General features: G+C 34.7%; 2 protein-coding genes across 2 annotated transcripts in view; one reads left to right on the top strand and one right to left on the bottom strand.

Annotated features, from left to right (window-relative positions):
• The window catches only part of LOC113232146 (deaminated glutathione amidase), a 50,434-nt gene that overhangs the window by 12,605 nt on the left and 14,657 nt on the right, over positions 1–23,172 (bottom strand). The gene's annotated exons all lie outside the window — the stretch shown is intronic.
• LOC113232177 (protein SGT1 homolog) lies at positions 1,287–21,399 on the top strand. The gene is made up of 6 exons (XM_026466817.1): positions 1,287–1,415; positions 3,369–3,485; positions 4,613–4,814; positions 5,922–6,007; positions 8,996–9,100; positions 20,857–21,399. Exons 1-6 carry the CDS (start codon positions 1,383–1,385, stop codon positions 20,962–20,964), a joined length of 651 nt encoding a protein of 216 aa, XP_026322602.1. The 5' UTR covers positions 1,287–1,382; the 3' UTR covers positions 20,965–21,399.

The raw sequence follows: 23,172 nt of genomic DNA on the forward strand, positions 1-23,172 counted from the left end.
GTTTCTGGTTTCACGTGAAGAATTTTGCGAATATCTAATCATGAGAGTTACAATTTAACTTTTTTTATATTTAACTACTTAACACTGCTCTTTAGTCTATTCCGGCTTTTGTAACAATACAAAATAACGCGATATACATGACCATTACAGATATTTAAATAAATAAGTTTTACAATTTAAGTTTGTTAATATTAATAAAATCCGTTATTGATTTCCAGAGGAGATTTGTGTGTAGTATAGTAATAATAGTTCAATTCACAGAGCATGGGTCACTATACGTTTGAGTTTGAGTTTGAGTTTGAGTTTCTAGAGACGTAGTGATGTTAAATCGAATGAAACAAAATCTAAACAAAATATAAAGGATTCAATTATTATGTTATTTGGTTACTAAAAAACTATACAACATATAATGAACAAAATACAAACAAAAAGTCAACAACAACAAAATGAAATTTGACCAATTACTCCAAAAATATTACCCAAAGTCCAAAACAAAAAACCATACAGGATATATGTAAGCACTCATATTAACAAAAATGTACGCGAAATAATAAAAATATGATGGCACATACTGTGTACCAATTTTTTAATGATTTATAAATTATTTTTCATAAATTGTTTATTTCATTACAACTGTGTCAGTCAATTAGTTGAATTTAGGCTTACTTTTGTTACTATGATTAGGAACTTAATTTAAAAAAGATATCATTTTCAGAAACTTATAATAAAATCCCATAAAACAGAAAAGATGCATTTTTGCAGCTGATTAGTGCCGTTACATCCTGTATAAACAAATTTTGATTCTGTTTTCTTAAGCTATAGCAAATAAAATAAAATTCGACAATTACTGAGGTAAGGTAATTACTAAGCTCTATATGGTAGATACTTTTTGCTATTAAAAATTTAAAAAAGCAAAAATTTTTCAATTTTATTGGAACCTGTTATAAAAGTGCTACAAAATACAAAGGTATGACTCGGGACCACACGTACCTGTACCATGCTAATAAAGACTTCTTAATTCACTAGATGGCGTCATTTAGTCGTTAATCCAAAATGCTGCAGAGTATTTTCGGATGGAAGTGTGTTCAAAATATAAAGAAGCATACGCAAGGTATAAATTTTTAAAACTACTATAAATGAAAACATTCACCCTGAAAATAGAATTTTTAACGACTATTTAAACATAGACATAGCGTAAAATCTTGACTTAATAATTTTATTATTTTCATTTCGATAATTATGACACAATTACGTTTATTTATTACTTGACTTTCAGAACGCACTATGTCAGTCTAGAAAAATCGGCAAAAGTGAGCAGTTGTTTTGTTACCTACCAAAAATAAATTCTTCCACATTGATCTAACTAAAATTATTACTCGAAAATGTCGGAAACTAAGGAGGACGTCCCGGGCGAGGTAATATTTTAAAATTACAACAATTTCTAGGTTATATACTGCATAGAAATTTAATTTTAGAAAACGATTTTCATTCTGCTTTGTTCTTTGTTTTTTTTTTTCGGGACAAACGGTGCATTTAATAAAGTGGAATGTCTATTTCATAATGTTTTAGTTTTGCTCCGTATTGTATCATGATCTCCAATTTTATCGAAAAGTGGGGTAGGTATAAAAATAGGTGGCGAAAAAATGTTTGCGTGGAGTTGTTATTGATGAAACTATTTTACTTTAACGGCTTACGAATAGTACTTCATTTACATGTTTGCTAAAAAGACTATCTTCTAGTGATAGTAGCAGACCACTGTTCTACTAAGAAACAAGAGGAAATATTTTGATTTTAAGGTCACACATTAATTAAAAGACAAATGTTATAAAGATAACTTTTAATACAGCTGTTTTTAAGAGAAACGTCGTCTAATTAAAATATTCAAAGCCGTAAGGGTATAATAACAACTCAGTGCCTCATCTATTAATAAACATAATGCATGGTATACATTTATATAGGTTCATATACAACATCTCTCCTGCACTATATTATTACGGAGCCTTAATTTGATATAGGAAACTTTTTAGGTACACTGACAAACTGATGAATAATAAAACTTATGTCAAATAATATACAATGAATAGGTTCTGTAAATCAGCACTGAAACCAGATCTTGTATCTGATTTTTCAAAATGCTGCAGAAACTCCACACTAGAAGAGCTGGTGGAGCTTGTGACTTAATAGCCAATATCCAGAGTGTAGGCTATATTGATACAACCTTTGCTGTGAGCTTTCAATGTCAGCCGTCTATCTAGACAGATTAACGGGAACTTGGGTAAATCCCATTTTTTAAAAAGATTATTTTATGTTATCAAGTAACGGGACAGACAAGTTGATGGCCTGGTGGCAAGCGACATGCTTGTCCATAACAGTTACAGTGCCAGTTAGAGCTTTGAATTGTAAAAATCTGAGGGGCACTGCCACTGCGCCTGTCACCCTAAGACATAAGTTGACAAGTTACATGTGCCTGTAATTTCACCCTTACCCATATGATTTTGTCATGTACATATTCGATCCAGATGGACTTACAGTATTTGATTCCATCCTGTTTTGCTTTGATATGAGCTTGTCGTGTTAGTTCTCTATCCTTATGAATCCCCTCAGATACTCGAGATAATCCTGTTTTAACCGACTTCAAAAAAGGAGGAGGTTCTCAATTCGACTTTTTGTTCTTTTTTTTCTTTTTTTTCTTTTTTTTTTGTATGTATGTTACGTGATAACTCCGGTATTTGTGAACCGATTTTCATGATTCTTTTTTTATTGGAAAGGGGGTATTTCCATAGTGGGCCCATTTCATTTTGAAGATAATCATCCACCTCAAAGGGTGGCTGTTCACGCATGAAGAGTCATTTTTATAAATAGCGCCTAACTTTAATTTAGGAGCAATTACTTTTAGCAATTATTTAGTTGATTTTGCTATTTCTCCAATTCAAGGCGTTTTTCTCTCGAAATACTTTGAGTAGTGTCTTAGTGAGAACCTATTTTTATTATCTCCAGTATCAAGTCCTGTATAGTGGCGAACTAGGGGATATTTCAATGACACTTAGCAAATAGACGTAATTCCACATACTTTTGAGGTCAGTTTTTTTAGTACTCTGTACTGAGATTATTTAAATTCAGATAAATTGAAGACGAATATGATCCTGGGTATTTGAGTAGATTCCATTTTGCTATGACATGATCTCACCATGCTAACCTTCTAACCAGATGGACTCCCAGGTACTTGAGATGAGCATGTTTTGCTTCATATAAACTCTTCATATAACCCCACATCAATATGAATTAGGATCTGGTTGTTAATATTTACTTCTTGGTTTTCTATCCTGAGTGTAAAATAATGTAATACAATTTTCCAAATTCCTTTCCAGCCGGCGAAACCCAAGATAAAGCATGACTGGTACCAAACAGAGTCGCAAGTCGTGGTGACAGTTCTTATTAAAAATGCACCAGCTGATAAAGTCAAAGTACATTATGGAGATAGAAGCGTAAGTTGTTTCAGTGTTTCTTTCTGTTTGCTTTTCTTTATAATATAATCATTTATTTTGTATTATCCATGTTGCTATATTACAATTTAATATATATAGGAAATGAAACTATTTTTCCGGATTTAAATCGCGTATGTTTGTTTTTTCAAACAAACCAACGTTTCGGGCCTTTTACAGGTCCCATGGTCACGGTTGACTGTCAACCGTGACCATGTGACCACTTCCGGGATTTAAATCCGGAAAAATAGTTTCATTTCCTATGTGTAACAATCGCGAAAACCTAAGAACTCGAAATTGAATATGTATTTTCTATGTTTATTGCGTCTAATATTTAGACTAAAATCAGGTGTGGATTCACCATGGGAGGTCATGCATAAATAAATTAAAAAAAATATATAAAGAGCAATATAATTGTCACTAACAAACTAAAAAATAGTTATTATTACAAAAAATATAAATAAAAGATTACATATATGCTAAATATTCCATAAAAAAATTAATGGGTTGGCCAACTTTCTAACAAAGAACTTTTTCTTTTAAAATGTTATATTGTCTATGGACGTTTAAAAAAAATATTTTAGCGCGTATTTTCAGAATAGGCGGGAAAATTCTAAGTTTAAAATTAATGAAAAATGCCCAAGGGGGTGATTCACGTAATTAAACCGTTAGGATATTGTAGCAATTTAGTAGTTGAACAGCTTTGTCGTATTCACGTGTGACAGAACGATATATACTCGATGTGCCTCAAATGCCGAATTCACCCGACAAGGTCCAATTAGATGTTCACTTGTTTCGGTCTTTGCAAAACTCTTTGGATTAACACGACTTTGATAACGACGAGACCGTCAAATTACACTTGGAGCTGTATTTTATGAATACAGGGATTTTCATTCTGTTCAATTTGTATTCTGAAAAAAAAAACCCTCGCCTGATAGGAGACTCGTGCTCGGCAGCGGGACGTATTAATGGGTTGATGATATATATTCTTAATGCTCCTTTGTCAAAAAAGAATGGAGTGCAGTATTTCAGGATGTATTGTCCTCTCTAAGTGTTACTTACAGGATGCGGAAATTGTACTCTGCCAATTCTGATTATTAACAAATAAAGTATGTATTTTCCTATTCTAGCTGTCGGTATCAAGCCCAATTCCAAACTCCGATAACGAGTACAGCCTGGAGTTGGAACTAGCACACGAGATTATACCAAACATGTGCACATTCAATGTAATACCATCCAAGATTGAGGTGAAGCTGCGCAAGAAGGAAGGGCTGCGCTGGACACAGCTTGAAGGAGAGGGCAATGAGGAGAAGATAAAGGCAATACCGCAAGGTATGTACTTAGATGACTCACTGACGACCCATCGGGTTGTTTTACATATTTACATGCATAAAGCGGTGGAAGCCATTTTGAATCACAATATTTATATTTAAGCTCGATATATATATAATAGTTATAATTTAAGCAGTAATGTGAGCATTACTGCGTTTCGGTTTGGAGGGTAAGGGTGCTGGTGAAATTACAGGCACATGGTACTTGTCAACTTATGTCTCATGGTGATGGGCGCAAAGACAGACCCCAAGATCATCACCACCAGGTGCATGACTTGTTCGCCCCGACACTTGGTATTATAAAAAAATCCTCGTAAGACCCAGAAGTACAATGAGGAGCGCTAAACGCTCAATGTACAGTCAACAGCATCAAGCTACATACTTTTGTTCGAATATGGCTACCAGTGCAACGGAACAAAATCCGTCAATGTGTAGCTTGATGTGCCGCCATCTGTGCATTAAAATGTATTGAATATTATTATATGCTTCGGACCACAGAACAATACGTACAGTAGAAATGCTTAGTTTGTGTGGTGTGTGCCAACAGTTCGCGGATTTCCGCAAGCTTGAGCTCAGTCAGCCATTTTCGCTTTGTACGTTATGATCGTGTCAATTATCTCGCGCAAAACCTCGAAAATCGTAGAAAAATGCCTTATTTCGTTACATTGCAAAAATTACAGTCGTACTGGTATTGACTTACAAATAAATGGACGACGGGTCTAATACAAAAACCACGAAAAAAATGTCCCAAGTCAACCTATTCGAAATTTAAATTGTTATGTCATCGCAGTATCGCGCTGTCCGTAGAACAAATGAAGACTAAAGCGGAGTGTCGCGCTCTGTATACGATTTTAGCGCCTTACAAGTGCGGACACTTTTTATCGCGGACCCGACGTCCATATAATTGTAAGTCAATGCGTACTGGTAATATTGTCTATGGTGGTGTTTCATATCATCATTAAGTCTTATTTTATTTAATTTTAATAAATTTTCAATTTTCTGTAATAAAATGTAAAATGTTTCACTCGTCCGTCTTACGTATCAATATAATAAATATATACAAATATAAAGAATATGTACTAAGTAAGTTTTTTTCTATTTACTCCAGCCGTTATAGACGCGTCCGGACCACAGCAACCTCCAAACGTTTTCAGAAAAAATTGGGACAAGATAGAGAAGGACATTAAGAAAATGGTATGTATATAATAATCACTCATAGCCCCGCACTAGGGAAACCCTGTATCGCGGGTGCAATGGACACACACATAGACAACCACACAAATTACACCCAAACTCAGGAGAGAAATAAATGTAGACAATACGAATATTTCTCTCGGTCCGGGAAACGAACCCGGGACCTCTGTGTGGCAGACCATCATGGTAACCACTCGGCCACGGATGCAGGCAGAAGGTCAAAGTCAAAGTCAAAGATTATTTATTCGAGAGGTAAAATAAATTTACACTTGAAAACGTCACATTTAAGCTACTGCTCGTTCATTACGCTGACCTCCCTGAGAAGAACGAGCAAGAAACTCTAGTCAAAAACTGCTCTTTTCAAATAAACTTAAATGCTATGGAATACACTTTGAATCAAATTTGTGTGGATTCTGGAGCCATGTCGTCTTTCCATACATCTTTATCTAACACGTAGCACTATGGAAAATGGTAGAACAAGCACGGATCAAAAATCATTTTGAACAATGTCGTTATTGATATATTTTTTAATTTTATCTTATAGTTTAATGACGCAACTAATTTATACAGAAGCATTTTTCCATAAAAAACGTATAGTTTTTTTTATACAAAATGTCAAACATGATTGAACGAAAAAAATATTTTTGAGGGAGTTCACTACTCATCTTTGCAAGTTAATTTGAATAGTAAATATTATAAGAAATTAGTAAGTGTTATACATTTTTAAAAAGGTTATTCTTTGTAGATTTTCACAACATACTTTATTTATATTTTGTATTAAAAATTACGTTTAAATAAATCGAAAATGAAATAAGGACAAAAACCTGTGTTTTTAAAATTGATTAAGAGTTTTGACACTTACCAACGTCCTCCCTACTTTAGATTCGAATGTTAAATGGTAGCCTAGTTATTAAATAATAACATGTATAAAAATTGGCTGCGCCTTTTTGCGCTTTTCGAAGTTATTGGTACAAATGTGATAAGAGTCCGAGAAACGGAAAACCACTATCTACTGCGGTTTCGAGTGTTGATCGTTTCTATTGATAGTTTGAGGTAAGTTTTGTTATTTACTATTAAAAAAACATAGTTATGACAAACTTTATCAGTTTTGCACTCATTATGTGTGTGAATAAATTTATCAAAACTCTGCACACGAACCTTTTTTTTAAATGGTATATAAAGGGCTGATTTTATAATAGTTCATTACAGATTCAAAAGATATTAATATACGCGCGTTTGTTAAGGACAGACATTGTATTTTTTAACATTGAAATGTCTACCTTCAAGTTGTCTAAACGTGAAATAATACTTTCGTATATCGAAGGAGGAAAAACTATGGAAGCAATATCAAGTCTTTTGAAAGAAAATCATCAAATCTCTGAAGACAACATATGCTTCATTATCAGACATTCAAAGACGTATGATTCCCGTTTTCAATACAAAATGGGAGCAAGCTTCTCGGAAAAAAGAAAGGTTTTTGAAGAACAATAGCAATTGGCTGGACTTGGAATATTCTGTGACTATACCCACTTCAGAAGGCGTTTTAACCGATACCACTCCATCTACATCTTCTGGAAAACGTGGAAGACCATGCATATCTTACTGAAATTACTGGTGTGGATGTGACTTTGATAAAACGTCTCTAAATAATACTACAAGCACTTTCATCAGGTGTGATGGTAGATGCGGAAAAATTTGGTAGTTATGCTATGGAGACTGCCAGGATTTATGTCAGTAATTATGAATGGTACTATATGCCATCCTCAGTTCACAAAATCTTAATACACGGAGAAAGTATTATAAAGCATTTTGCAGTGCTTCCGATTGGTCAACTTTCGGAAGACGCACAAGAATCCCGTAATAAGGATTACAAAAACTTTCGCCTTCATCATGCCCGAAAATGCTCCCGAGCAGCCACAAATGAAGACGTATTTCATACTCTTCTTTACACATCAGATCCATACATAACAAGCATTAGAAAACCATACAGCAAAAACGTTAAAGAACTCGATGAGGATACACTACATCTTTTGAAAGTGAACGAATTAATTTTAGATCCGGAAGCTCGGCAAGTTTAGTTGGCAAAAATCTATTAATAAATATTTATACAAACCACATAGGTATAAATTGCAATAGGTACATTAAACCTTTAATGTGCATTTAAAATAATATTAATAACTTTCACTACTAATTTTTTTTCAGTTATTGTTTAAAGTAGAATTAGCTTTTCATATTTTTATATTAATGTATCTTGGTAATGTAGTTGCATATTTATGTCTTAATTCCTACGAAACATAAATAGTTACTAACATAAAAATGAATAAACTCCATTTATTGATCGTTTTTATTGGACTTTGATTTTTAATATTTTATAATAAAATAAGTATTATACTAATTTATACCAAACTATCACATTCGAAGCCTTATATATTCCTCTACAATAACGAAAAATTTCAAGACATAATTTTAAGAAACAAAAAAGTTATTGATTTTTGATCCGAAACGCACCCATATTTTCCATAGTGCGTAGTCTTCAATTTTGTAATATGATTTTTCGATCAAAATATTTTTAATGTAGTTTTTAAACTTAGGCAATGATAAACTTAATATATGCTCCGGAATCTTATTGTAAAAACGTATACAGTTCCCCATAAAAAAGTTGTTTATCTTGGTTAAACGAAATCGTGGTACCATGAGTTTGGACTTAGCTCTAAGGTTAATATTATGGATACCTTCTTCTTATTGAAATTATGTATATTTTTACGGGCATATAAAATATTTGAATAAATGTACTGTGATGCCACAGTCATGATACCAGTCTCCTTAAACTTTTCGCTGAGAGAAACCCGAGAGCCTAAACGGTACACAGAACGAATCGCTCGTTTTTGCAATACAAATATGGTTTGAATATCTGCCGCTTTACCCCCATGAGAATTGAGGCAGTTGCTATGCCAGACAACCACACCATTTATCTTGTAATGGTTTCAGGAAGAAGAAGAAAAACCTGAAGGGGACGCAGCCTTGAACTCTCTCTTCCAAAAGATTTACGGTGAAGGATCTGACGAAGTTCGCCGCGCGATGAACAAGAGCTTTGTGAGTTATAAGTTGCATTTTATATCCTTATCAATTAACACGTCTCTGCCAGCAATGCACGCGTTGCGTTTCGGGATATTTTTTTTTTAATATAAAAGTAATAAGTGTGCATTTGATCTCCATCTTACGTGCCCCAAAACTTCCAGTGGTTTCAAGTTTAGCAAAATTGGGGCCCAGGTCCCATGGTCACAGCTGACAGATAGCCAGTCAACCTCTCAGTCAATTAGAAAAAGAATCATTTCAAGATTTTTTTATTATTATGAAATTTTAAGCATTCCATGTGACCTCTCATCTGGACCCCGATTCAAAACAATTCGATAATTTAACTGAGTCGTTCAATTGGATATCATTCTCCAATCGTAGGGCACTTTCGGAGCTATTCAGAACATACGAGTTACACGTTCGTGTCGAATACGATATCGTTATCCAACAGTTTAGTTTACGGAGTTAGTAGGTGAAATAGATTATAAGAAAAATGAAAATCCTAAAATATAGAAATGCAATAGTCTTGCTTTAAATTAAATTATTAAAATTTAACAAAATCCTCTCCTTTATTTCAAATAATAAGAGATTCTTGCTTTTTAAACATTAGGACGTTCGGTAACTTTCATTCAATAACTGTGTTTTGAATAACGTTTGGGTGTGACATCATTTCGGTTCGGTTTCGAATACGACAGTTCAACGTTCGATTTGGGTGTTGTAAATAAAAATGAAAAGAAATCGTATCGGTCGACAACTGAGTTATCGTAAGGTTCTGAATGGACCCACTGATCTTTTTCTAGACTATTGGAGAGTCTCTTGAGGAGGCCTCCAATTTATCTATAGTCTGTCTTTTTTGAAGACGGAGTAAAATTACATTTTTAGGGTTACCAGTTTTCATAAAATTTTTGATAGTTGTTGTCGATAGTTTTATCGATAGATTGTGAAAGAAGATAAAATTTTCTTATCGATAGATTGTGAAAGAAGATTAAATTTTGCCAAAAATTACTGGAATTTGAAAGTTACGACGTTTTAATGATTACTAATTGCGTTATTGTTTTATTCTTATTTTGACAGTTGGCTTACTAGTATCGAGATACATTTTTATTCATATGCATTTTAAAAAGAATAGCCGGATTGAATTATCTGCATTGAATTAAAATGAAAAACTTTAAATACAGTGTATTATGTATGAAAAATTCACAATTTAAATGAGCTTGTGCTCAGTAATTAGATGAATAATGTGTCGAGGATGATTCAAATGAAACAAGTTCAGCTATTTATTCCATAAGCGTGACCAATATTCAGTCGATAATCGATAGAATATTTATGGACTGCAATCACTAGCTGCTCGCAAGCTGGCAGCACTTTTGCGCAATTAACTGTCATTTTACGCCGTCTTCAGAAAAGACAACCATAATGATATTTTTAGGTTAAATATTTATTTGCAGCGTGATCTGTCGCTGTATTTCGTATTTCCAACTTGAGGTGGCGCCACCTTGTTCATAGCCCTGTCCCATATTAAAAAGCGCTCCTTCAGGCTGATTTTAATTCAAAAGGGAATCGATCCGATCGGGTAGTCTCGAAATCAGATGGGTTTCCGAGCGAGAAGATGAACCTGATTCCTACTATATCTTTCTAATTAAAACAAACTATTGTTCCGATTAGAAATGTCAAAAGTTTCCGATCGGCCAGTTGGGAATCGTTCTACTCGGAAGAAACGCAGTTTCCGATCGGGAGAGGCAATCAAAATCAAGCTGCTTATTTGATATTCTAGGCAATTTTTTTCTTTTTCTTTTTTAATATAAAAGTGAAACAAAGTACGCATGCTATCTCTCCGCTAGTGACGAAAGAGACTCAGTCTTTTAAGGCCTTTTAAAAAATCTCGACTAATTTTCATTGCCTCACGACTAGTCAAGACTCAAGTCTTGATTCATAAGACTAAAACTGAAGACTAATTCGAGTCGAAGTCTTTTAACCGTAGGAAGCTATAGGACTAAAACGACCAAAAAGACTAAAACGACTAAAACAACTGGCGCCTCATAGACTCGGGAGTCGCGAGTCATGAGCCGTATGGCGTGATTTTATTTCTACACACAAGGTATTTATTTTACGATTTTTATTATAAGTAAATAAACGTGATTATTTACTACATACTACTTACGTCATTTTTATTTATAAACTTCGGGTTTAATAAGACATAAAATAGGTATAAGTCGTTTGAGTCTTTCAAGTGGTTCAAGTCGTCAAGTCGTTTAAGTCTTTTAGTATAACGACTGAGTCTTATTAATAAAAACTCGAACACCCAGTCTTCATTTTTAGAGACGAGTCCTGTAAAATGGAGTCGAGCCGTTATAAAACTCCTTAAAAGACAAAGAGGGTCGTATTTTAGAATTGTACTCAATGCTCAAGTCAGGACTTGAGTATGATTCAAAGCACTAGAAATCATACTCAAGTCCTTGCCATTAGGGTTGTATTTCCAGTGCTTGAAATCATACTCAAGTCTGCTCAAATCCTGACTTGAGCATTGAGTAGAGTTCTGGAATATGACCCTAAGTCTCTTTCATCACTACTCTCCGCGTTAGACGTATCATGAAAATGCCTTAATGATTAGATACTTTTTAGTTGTCTACAGCATTTTTGCAAAATGCGCGATACGCTGAAACTGGGAGTCTACTCCCGTTCTCCATTAGAAGCAATTACTGTCACATAAGTAATACCCGACTAAATAAAAAAGCAATGTCAGGTATGAAGCCTCATTCGCGTCATGCGTCTTTTATCTTGGTTGATTTTTACTTATTTACACAGTAAGTAGTGAATTATTCTCAATACGCCGAGCAGAACCGTGCTACGCTATTTTCGTTAAGTCGAGCCAACATCACGTCGATCCGTTGGGATAGGCAATGGGAATAAAGAGTTATTTTTTATTTAACAATCTGTTGAGAATTGTTTTCGTTTCATAGTCGTGGTTGTGATTAGAGGGTGCTATAAATTCTTAAACTGTGCGTTGCGGGAACAAAACAAAACTAAATCGTGTAGACTTAGATAAGTTTGCGAGGCTAAGCAATTGTTTTATTTCGCCAATTTTATTTTTTGGTCGTTGTCTGTTATTTTTGTAAACAAACATATTTATTTAATAATATTATGATTGCCGAATTTTGTGAAAAAAATAAAGAAACAAAAATAAAATTCGAAATAAGACAAAAAACCGGACCAGGTTCAAAAATTAAGTTGGCTACTCTACACTACTGTAGAGGTGTCGATTTCATCCTGGTAACCTCGGTCTCCAAAATTTCGCGACTCCAGACAAACTTGGCATTTTCGACTGATGTATCAACATATAGGTGTCAGTCTCAGGAATATCGATACTTTGAGACGTCACTTAATTAAACAGTATTATTAATTGATTAATTCACATTGGACATTATAAGTGTTGCCATTGGACACATTGGACAGTGTCCGGACTATGTTGGTGCGATGTAGACGCTTGCGTTCATCATTTCAGAACAGCATACAAATGTACGGCTCTCGTATACCACAGTCTCATCAGGTTAGTAACGGTTAGTTGTATTACATATCATTGTCACAAAGTTCGGATTTCGTTTTTATTTTGCGCGTGAGCGAGAGAAAAAAGATGTTGCTACAGTGCAAATTAACATGAATACTATAATTAAATTTAATATTGTTGCAATTTAAATATTCCCAGCGATTAGGTAGTAGTTTAGCATATTAACATTAAACTTTAAAATACAATATCGAGTTCTTAGGTTTTCGCGATTGTTACACATAGGAAATGAAACTACTTTTCCGGATTTAAATCGCGTATATTTGTTTTTTCAAACAATTTATGCGAGCATGTCATGGATAAACCTACACATTCAATGAAGTTTGACAAACCCCAGGTCCTTGCAAAAGAAGTCCGTTATCTACCCAGGATGCTGCGAGAGGCCATTGAAATTAAAAACATCCTAATTTCAACAGGGAAGATGGTTTCTCCGTATCACCAGTTTGGGATCCAGTATTTCCTCTAATGAAAAATCCCAAACAGACATAAGACTGCAGTACTAATTAATATGTTTTAGTTTATTCTAATTTCTATTAATAATTAATAATAAATTAAACTTCATAAAAATTCATTCAATAAAATAACTTGTAAAACTTAATGTAGCGTAAATTGGAATGTTTTCTTTGTAAAATTAAAAATAAGGTATTTAATTAATAACTATTGTAACTATAGTGAAAAAATTAAAAATAAGGTATTTAATTAATAACTATTGTAACTATAGTGAAAAAATAGGGTGGTTTGCATTAATATTAGACATAAGTGGTTGAAGACTGTACCACCTCAGTCAACCGTGACCATGGGACCTGTAAAGGGCCCGAAATGTCGGTTTGTTTTAAAAATCAAATATACGCGATTTAAATCCGGAAAAATAGTCTCATTTCCTATTTAAAATACAATGTTAACGGTAACCTATCAAAAACTCGAAAATTTTATTGTTCGGAATAACGTTTGTTCGAATTTTCATTACACCGAAAACCGAATTATAACGAAACAGTTGTTCTTTTAGGATATGTTGAATGTTTATCGCAAAGACACGATTAGGTTCGTTTAGGTTAGGTTAAGTTAGGTTTAAAAGAAAAAACATTTTCCTCTCAAAATTCCTTTCGAGGTTATGAAATTTCGACCAAACGTTATTTCTGGAAAATGTCAGTTGGGACTATTGATAGGTAACCAATGTTAACAGATAATTTCGCACAAGAAACTTTAGTTTTTAGAATTTATTATAATTATATATTATTATTTATTATAATTATATATTTTATTATAATTATATATTATTAGTTTATAGAATTTATTCTATCGTAATTCAAAATTGTTAAATTGACAGAAAAAGATTTGAAAATTTAAAAAAAATTAAAGAATTTTCTTGTGTTTATTTTTATTTTACATAATATTTAGTAGTAGTAATTTTTGGAACTTACAAATCGTGTTTTATCAAATTAACGTTGTATTTTAAGTAACTTTTATTATTAAAAAAGAACCGACCTCAAAAGTTGGTGGAATTACGACTAATTGCCAACTTTTATTGAAATGGGTTACCGGAAAATGCGCGAAACCGGATTCATCACCCTAGTTTGCCACCTTTAGAGGTGGAATGTTATCTTCTTTCCAGCTAAAAAATAATCATGAAAATCGGTACACCAATGTCGGAGTCATCGGTAACACAATTGCGTAAAACAGTCGAATTGAGGACCTCTTCCTTTTTTTGAAGTCGGTTAATAATAATGTGAAGTCGATTTACTAGTGTTGTATTTTGACAGTATAGCTCTATAACCATAATAATTTGAAAGTTACAAAACGTCTAGAATTATTTTGAACGCCACGGATTCTTTTAAAATTTTTAGTTCCTTTTATGTCATAGAAAATATTATAGTGTTATTTTCAGTTCATTTATCGATAAATACGCGGCTGAAGTAACATGTCCCGTAAATTATTATTATTAAATATGTTAATGGAAGAAGAATCAAATTAAACCATCTTTTCGTCCTACCCCACATCGTACGTACCCTACAATCTCGCAATTGATATTAATAGTCATAATGAACTCGCGCGAAGTCGTGTTAAAGAGTATAACTCTATGTCAGCGGCAATACGTTTCAATATTACATCAATAAATATTTCAATTCTCGCTTCGCCCATCCTCGTCAATACAGACTATTTATTTAGATTGATTTGATCGACGAGGAGAGAATTGAAATTTTGTCATACAAATTTCAAAACCCCCTTAATAGTAGATATATATTTATTCGTATCGTTGTGTTATTGGCGGTTTGAAAAAGATTGACCCAAATTCAAACTTGTTTAGCGGTTTATTTCTATTTCAATATCATAACTTCGTGATCGAGATACCAATCCCCGATGCTGGTACAAAAATATGAAAACGTACTGCATCAACAAAGGTTATTTCAAATACTGTGATGAATATCCTTTTAACCGACTACAAGAAAACAGGAGGAGGTCCTCAATTCGACTGTATTTTTTTTTGTATGTATGTTACGCGATAACTCTACTAACTAATTAATTCTAACTAATTTGTGAATCGATTTGATGATTCTTTTTTTTATTGGAAAGAGGATACCTCAGTAGTGGTCCCGTTTAAATTTGAAGAAAATATCGACTGTGAACTGACAAACGCCAAAATTGAGATAGTACATATCAATTTTGACAACATTACAGGATTAAGAAAAAAATATTTTAAATATTTTATATAAACCAGATGGTTTATTAAATAAAAATACATAGTGTACATACTTACAAGTGTAATAAAAATACTTAAAAACTACGTATTTTTATTTAATAAACCAGTTGCTATATAAATGACGCAAACAAATTTTTTCTTCATCTGTAAAGTTGTCAAAATTGAGATCGTAACGATTGCCAGTTCACAGTCGATATTCCACTTCTAAGGGTCTCATTCCAGAACTCTACTCAATGCTCAAGTCAGGACTTGAGTATGATTTAAAGCACTAGAAATCATACTCAAGTCCTTGCCATTAGGGTCGTATTTACAGTGCTTGAAATCATACTCAAGTCTGCTCAAATCCTCACTTGAGCATTGAGTAGGGTTCTGGAATACGACCCTAAATCTGATATAGTTACCTACTCGAAATTATGAATAAATAAATATAAAGACAATGGATGCGAATTGATACAAGTTTTGACTGAAGCAGAACATTCAAATCTAAGATCTGGCAGTATGCCTTATTAGACGACTTAACCGGTCCCAAAGGGCAAAAAATTTTACTACTATTTAATGTAATAAAGAAGGTTTATTCCGAACAAAATAAACATTTTGAACTTTACCAGACCCCATAACCTATGACAAATGTTACACAAAATTGAAGCGAATTGACCCTAAGGGTCATATTCCAGAACTCTACTCATTGCTCAAGTCAGGATCAGAGTATGATTTCAAGCACTGGAAATACGACTCTAATGGCAGGGACTTGAGTATGATTACGAGTTCTTTAAATCATACTCAAATCCTGACTTGAGCATTAAGTAGAGTTCTAGAATACGATCCAATGAGTGGCAAAGTAGAGGATGAATCCGGTTTCGCGCTCTTTCCAGTAACCGATTTCAATAAAACTAGGCAAATTGATGTAATTCCATGCACTTTTGGGGTCGGTTTTTTTAATACTCTGCACTGAGATTATTTTAAATTATGTTTACAATCATTGACTTACAAATAAATGGACGACGGGTCTAATACATAAACCACGAAAAAAATGTCCCAAGTCAACCTATTTGAACGTAGTGACATGTAAAGGAATATGAAAACGCTAAAACGTTAGATTTAAATTGTAATGTCATCGCAGTACTGTCTAATTTTGCTTGCTTCGCTGTCAGTCGAACAAACGAAGACTAAAGCGTGAATGACGCTCTGTATACGATTTTAACGCCCTATAAGTTCGGACACTTTTTAGCGCGGACCCGACTTCCATGTAATTGTAAGTCAATGTTTACAACCTATAGGTACAACTAAAATGGTTACGTGACAACCTTACGCTCCGAATGAAGTGTAGGCATTTACGCGTCGAACAGGCGGAAGTTGCCCTACTTGTCTAATTAATTATACTATGTAATATACCTTCCGGAAAAAGTATTCATTATAATAATTATTATTCCTTTAGTAACAAGTTCCGTTGCTTCTCAGATACAAGTCCCTTTACCAAAACCGGCCCTTAGGGCCCCACCTGAAGATACATTACAAAGTCCGTGGGAATATGTTAAATTTTACGCGTCATATATTGAGAAGCCTCTTTTTGTATACCTTTTATATTATTTTGTCACTTTTATTGTTAAAATTTTATACACTCAGCCAATCATTTATGATTTATTATGAATATTTATTTAATAAATTCTTACACCAATATTCTTTTCTTTTTTATTTTAGATTTGATTTAGTTTTATTCATCAACAAGCGCCCGATGGCGACTGTTAAACTGTGTCGTTAAACTGCTGCGCAATTTTCGAATTTTTGGATAAATGTGAATTTTATAACTAGAGAGTTTTCAGTTAAAAAACAAAATTTTGCAGGTTCTGTGTAGTACGTAAAGAGAAATATCTAGAGAAATATAAAATATATATAAATATTATGTGCAAACTGCCTCCGTGGCCGAACGGTTACCATGCCGGACTGCCACGCAGAGGTCCCAGGTTCGATTCCCGGGCCGGGCGAAATGTTTGTATGACCTACATTTATTTCTATATTCTCTCGGAGTTGGGTGTAATTTGTGGTTGTCTATGTGTGTGTCCATGGCACCCGCGACGCAGGGTTTCCCTAGTGCGGGGCTATGTTGAGTGTGTGCGTTATTATTATTATTATTATAAACTTCATTGACTTACAAATAAATGGACGACGGGTCTAATACAAAAACCACGAAAAAAATGTCCCAAGTCAACCTATTCGAAATTTAAATTGTAATGTCATCGCAGTATCGCGCTGTCAGTAGAACAAATGAAGACTAAAGCGGAGTTTGGCGCTCTGTATACGATTTTAGCGCCTTACAAGTGCGGACACTTTTTAGCGCGGACCCGACGTCCATATAATTGTAAGTCAATGGCAAACTTAGATTTTTTTGTAAATAATTCGTTTTACATTTTTATTTTAGCTTTATTTTTTAGGATTTTATATGATCGGTTTTCCTATCCCTATCGTGTAAAAAAATTGCATATTGTTTAGACAATGTCCTTAAGTGTACCGTATTTTTTTTTCGAGATCGTTATTTAATAAGTAAATACCTAAACCCTTAAATTTGATATAGCAAAACAGTTCTTCCCGCTTCTCTTCCGGTGCTTGCCTTAAGCAAGAAATTAAGGAGTAAACTAAAAGTTTAATTTAATTTCTTGCTTGAACTTAAACAAAAATCATTTTGTAAATACGAAGAAGATAAGAGCTTTTTAAAGTTCTGAATACACTGAAAGAGTGATCATCCAATAGATCATCTAACCGATATCTAGGATTTTATATAGTAGACTATGTGAGTAACGAGTTTGCCGAATAAAACTGAAAATGCTAAAGTCACGTGTTATGCACATTTCACTGAATTCAGAACGTTAAAACGCTCTCCTGTAAAACTTGGCAATTTCGACATACGATACTTTACGTAGGAGGGGTCGATATATGAACTTACAGAAATCGACAATTCAAATGGATAATAAGCATAAGCGAGGCATAAGCGAACATTCAGCCGATAGTCGATAGAAAAAAAAAACTTAATAAAAATAAAATAGAATATTTATCGATTCACTAGTTGCCATTTGACTCCATCTTAAAAAAAGACTGACTATAAGATACAGTACTCTTTCAAAAATATCTTTATTTTTTTACTAAGTAAGTTACATTTTAAATAGTTGGAACTAAAGCACGCAAAGTATTTTGCCTTGGAGACTTGGAAAGGCTTTAAATACCGAGGCTTCAGTGGTGCTGCGATTGAAAACTGCATATGGAATGACGATGAGGTCGAGGATGCAGCTTGCACGCCTAAGTAAAGCCTATTCACTCTCCCCTTAAAAAGGACCAAGTTATAGCGTGCAGAGGATAAGTCTGCAGCCTGGGAATCCCACTCCATAGGCGTTCGCCATATAAATGTGGAAGCGTAACGCTTTGTGCGCATTCTTTGAATATCTATAACATAGGGGTGGAACCGCAGCCTTCGTCTAAAATTTTGATCTTGGGCGCTTCTCCATCTCTGATGCCGTGTGAAATAGAGATTTCGATTATTAACCGACTTCTACAAAAGGAGGAGGTTCTTAATTCTACTGTTTTTTTATGTATGTTACGCGATAATTTGTGAACGATTTTAATGACTCCCATTTAAATTTTGAAAATATTCCACCTCTAAGGGTGGCAAACTAGGGGATGAATCCGGCTTCGCGCACTTTCCGTAACCGATTTCAATAAAACTTGGCAAATAGATGTAATTCCACGAACTTTTGAGGTCGGTTTTTTTAGTACTCTGTATTACTGAGATTATATTTTGTCAGTAAAAAGTCCGGACTTTCTTGTAAATGTCAGGCTATTTGTCCCGACTATTCAAATTTCGGTATGGTAACCCTAATTGCGTGTGCAACCATTAATTAGATTGTATCAAGAATCGTTTACTCCGTTTAAACTCTTTGTAAAAAAGTTTTAGTTTTTATTACTTGAAGGCTAATTTATTTAAGTAACTATATTATAATGAATTTTATATAAATTATGTAAGGAACAAATTAGATGAGCCAAAAACAGGTCGTGCGTCTTCCGTAGAATTCTCGCTCAGTTTCAGGAATTCCCGGAACTACCGTATCGTATCTAGTTTCTACGTTACACAATTCATTTGAAGAATTAATAATAATTATTTAATTAATAATAATAATAATAATAACACTCACACTCAACATAGCCCCGCACTAGGAAAACCCTGTGTCGCGGGTCCCATGGACACACACATAGACAACCACAAATTACACCCAAACTCACGAGAGAAATAAATGTAGGCCATACAAATATTTCTCCCGGCCCGGGAATCGAACCTGGGACCTCTGCGTGGCAGTCCGGCATGGTAACCGTTCGGCCACCGAGGCAGTTAAAAAACAGTACATTAGTACCAGTAAAGCTCCCTGTGAAAGAGTTCGTCCAGGAAGTACTGCCACCTTACCTATTTCTGTCATCAAGCAGTAATGTGAGCATTACTGCGTTCCGGTTTTGAGGGTGCTGGTGAAATAACAGGCACATGAAACTTGGTCAACTTATGTCTCAGGGTGACCGGCGCAGTGTCCCTTGGATCTTTGCGATTTAAAGGTGTGAGTGGCACTGCAGCTGTTATGGACAGGCGTGTAGCTTAATATCAGGTGCACGACTTGTTCGTCCCGTCGCTTTGATATTATAAAAAAAAGTACTGCTGGTAAAATTCGTTTGTACAAAACTAAATAGGAGTTTTATGCATACAACCAAAGTCAAAACAATCCGAGCGATCACGCCTAATCTTTAGTTTGTAAAAACGAACCGTATATTAATATTATTACTTAGGCTCAATTTACATTGCCGCGGAAAGAATGGGAACTAATTTTTGTGACGAAATTGACATAGGTAGTATAATAAACTTCATGTGTGCCAACTAAATGCGATACGATAGCTGCAGGAATCTCGGAGACAGCGAGAATTCTCCGGAAACTGCTCGGTCTGTTTTTTATTTTGGCTCGTATCTAATTTGCACATTACACAAAATAAATCAACGTATTATGCTATGATTATAAAAACAATGTAAATCAAGCCTTGAAGATTCAAAGTAGCATTCTTGTTTTCTCCCGCAATGCAAAGCTTAGAAAACAGTTCTTGAAGCGAGATTCGCTCGACGTAACGGGAATAGCACGCGGAGCATGCCACTGCTCGACGTCACGGGAATAACTTTACTTTCACTCGTAAGTTGTAACACTATTTTACGGTACTCATTTCGAGATTTACACATTATTATGGTATGGGCGACCTCTGTGGCCCAACTGTTTATACTGTGGGCGCTGAATGAGGTCCCGGGTTCGATTCTCGGTAGAACTAAATTGGGAAATTAACTTTTCTAAATTGGTTCTAGTATGGGTGTTCTAGGAAATGCCCCAGAGGGATTTCCATTGCTTTGGTACTCATAGAACAGGGTATTCCTTAGGGTGAGACCAGGCAATTGGTGTGGTTATCTGGCACATTATTAACTTGTAAATATTTTATATTCTACAGGTAGAATCCGGTGGCACGGTACTCAGCACAAACTGGAATCAAGTCGGCAAAGACAAGGTCGAGATGAAACCGCCAGACGGCTTAGAATTCAAAAAATGGGAGAATTGAACTGGTTTTAAAATATTATATGTAACTTTTTTATTTACTTTGATTTAGATTGCGGTGTTCATAAAGTGCTGTAATTTAAAACCGTAAACATATAAGTATACATCGCAGCTTGACAACACGCATTAAAAAAAGTTATAACAGATTGTCTCGTGGAAATATAATGTAGGTCTCCTAAAAAAAGATTTTACAGGCAAACATTCACCTGCAATTTGATCAGATGGTAATCTACGCATGGATGGATCATTTTTCGATGATACCTTATCGCATTAGTGGCATACACTATAGTGAAAAGATTTGGTACTCACGGATTGTTGTTCAAGGTGCACCAGACCTACAGAAAGAATATGGTTACATCGTGCGAGGAGACTCCTTTCGTGCATACCAAGGGAATACTTGATAATTTGAAATTATGATTTTGTTTTAACATTATCGGCTGAACACCGTTTCTTTGTAAGAATATTTCGAGCTTTTTCAGTAATAATACAATTAAGCGTATCTTGTGGTTTTGTTCCTCTATAAGCATCCGTTTTTCACGTACATAGTAGCAGTAGAACTCTGTGACAGAATTCGTCCAGGGTAGTACTGCTACCTTACCTATTTCTGCCGCCAAGCAGTAATATCAGCATTACTGTGGTCCGGTTTTGAAGGGTAAGGGTGTTGGTGAAATTACAGTCACATGGGACTTGTCAACTTATGTCTCAGGGTGACGGGCGCAGTGGTAGTGCCCTGCAGATCTTTGCAATTTAAAGCTCTGAGTGGCACTGTAACTGTTATGGACAGGCGTGTAGCTTACCATCAGGCACACGACTTGTTCATCCCATCACTTGATTAAAAAAAATATTACGAATTCCTGTAACGCCGAGCGGCGATGTGCTACCCTTGCCAAAGTTAAAGACTCGGCGTTGCGAGAAACAGTCTTACGATCGGAACTACAATTAGCGACGTAATCTAATTCTTTCTGAAAAGGCTGGGATAGTATGTGCTACAATCTATAAACAGAAATGATGTCCAAAATATGCATAATAGAAATAACGGAATTGTTTCAAAGTAATGTATTGCATTTTGCGTTAATACGTCGCAGTCGATTATATTATTAGATTATTGTAAAATAAGACTGCTAATTGAATAAACTTTTTAAATTATATTGTTGTTTTATTCATGAAATTCGTTTAACCTTTTTTTTAACAGATGCATTTCAAAAGTGACAACATGGTCGACGTTAGAGCATGCACACCTAAATGACATCTATTTACTCTCGCCTCGAAAAGACTCAAATTCTATAGTTCCTTGCTGTGCTGCAATAGCGCTGTAGTCTTCACTTCACTTTTTATTTTGATGGCTCCATCATTATGAGAAATGATGATTTTGCCAATGTCACGGTTGAAAGAAAAAAACAAAAAAAAAATACGCTGAGCTTTATTAGGACATTAACCGGTGTTGATGAGTTGGTCCACGGGGGTACTCAGTTGAGAATCTAAAACAAACGACAACACAAACATGTAACACGTATTCATGTCTATATGTTATTTAAGTGGATAAATTTACATAGAGTAACAATATGGGGGGAGAACACTAAAGTAATGAGATTATTTATGTTAATGGGGCGGGGGAATTTTGGAGGAAGTAAGTTATAAAGTGGAACAGCAATATTAGGGCAATTGAAAAAAATGTGTTCCAAGGTACCCTCTTCTAAGCCGCACTCGCACAGAGAGTGATCTTGGACTCTGATTTTACGCAAAAATACAGGTGCAAACATGGCCTAAGCGCAAACGTATAATGGTGGAAGTGATGTTGTTAGGCAAATCGCGACGTTTAAAAAACCAGGTTTTAGTGGGTAGATTTGGTTGGAGGTTACCATAGTGTCTACCAACAGTTTGTCGTGATTCCTGCCATAGGTCCGACCAGGAGGAGTCCGACTAGCATTTGGGGTTTGGTCATGGCGAGCAGATCTCTGGGAAAGCACTTATGATATTTGCGTACGCCAATTCTTGTCGCATCCTTTGAAAAGGCGTCTACTGCTTCGTTGCCACTGATCCCACTGTGACCGGGAATTCAGTACAGAGTTACCTCAGTTTCCGCACAGTGACATCGGTACAGAGCTTCCTTAATTTGGAGGGTGATAGAGAAATTGTCTTTGGAGTGAAACGGTAGCTTAATAATGTCTTGGAGGCAGCTTAGTGAGTCTGAGAAAACCAAACATTTATTAAT

The sequence above is a fragment of the Hyposmocoma kahamanoa genome, unplaced genomic scaffold, assembly GCF_003589595.1.
Source record: "Hyposmocoma kahamanoa isolate Upper Pololo Valley unplaced genomic scaffold, ASM358959v1 67, whole genome shotgun sequence".
Taxonomy (NCBI): Eukaryota; Metazoa; Arthropoda; class Insecta; order Lepidoptera; family Cosmopterigidae; genus Hyposmocoma; species Hyposmocoma kahamanoa.

What these genes read in the sequence shown, in the direction of transcription:
- LOC113232177 (XM_026466817.1), top strand. Translation starts at nt 1,383, where the DNA reads ATGTCGGAAACTAAGGAGGACGTCCCGGGCGAG. An exon ending in GATAAAGGCAATACCGCAAG is followed by an intron (nt 4,815 to 5,921) that starts GTATGTACTTAG and finishes TATTTACTCCAG; the next exon opens with CCGTTATAGACGCGTCCGGA. An exon ending in AGAAGGACATTAAGAAAATG is followed by an intron (nt 6,008 to 8,995) that starts GTATGTATATAA and finishes TAATGGTTTCAG; the next exon opens with GAAGAAGAAGAAAAACCTGA.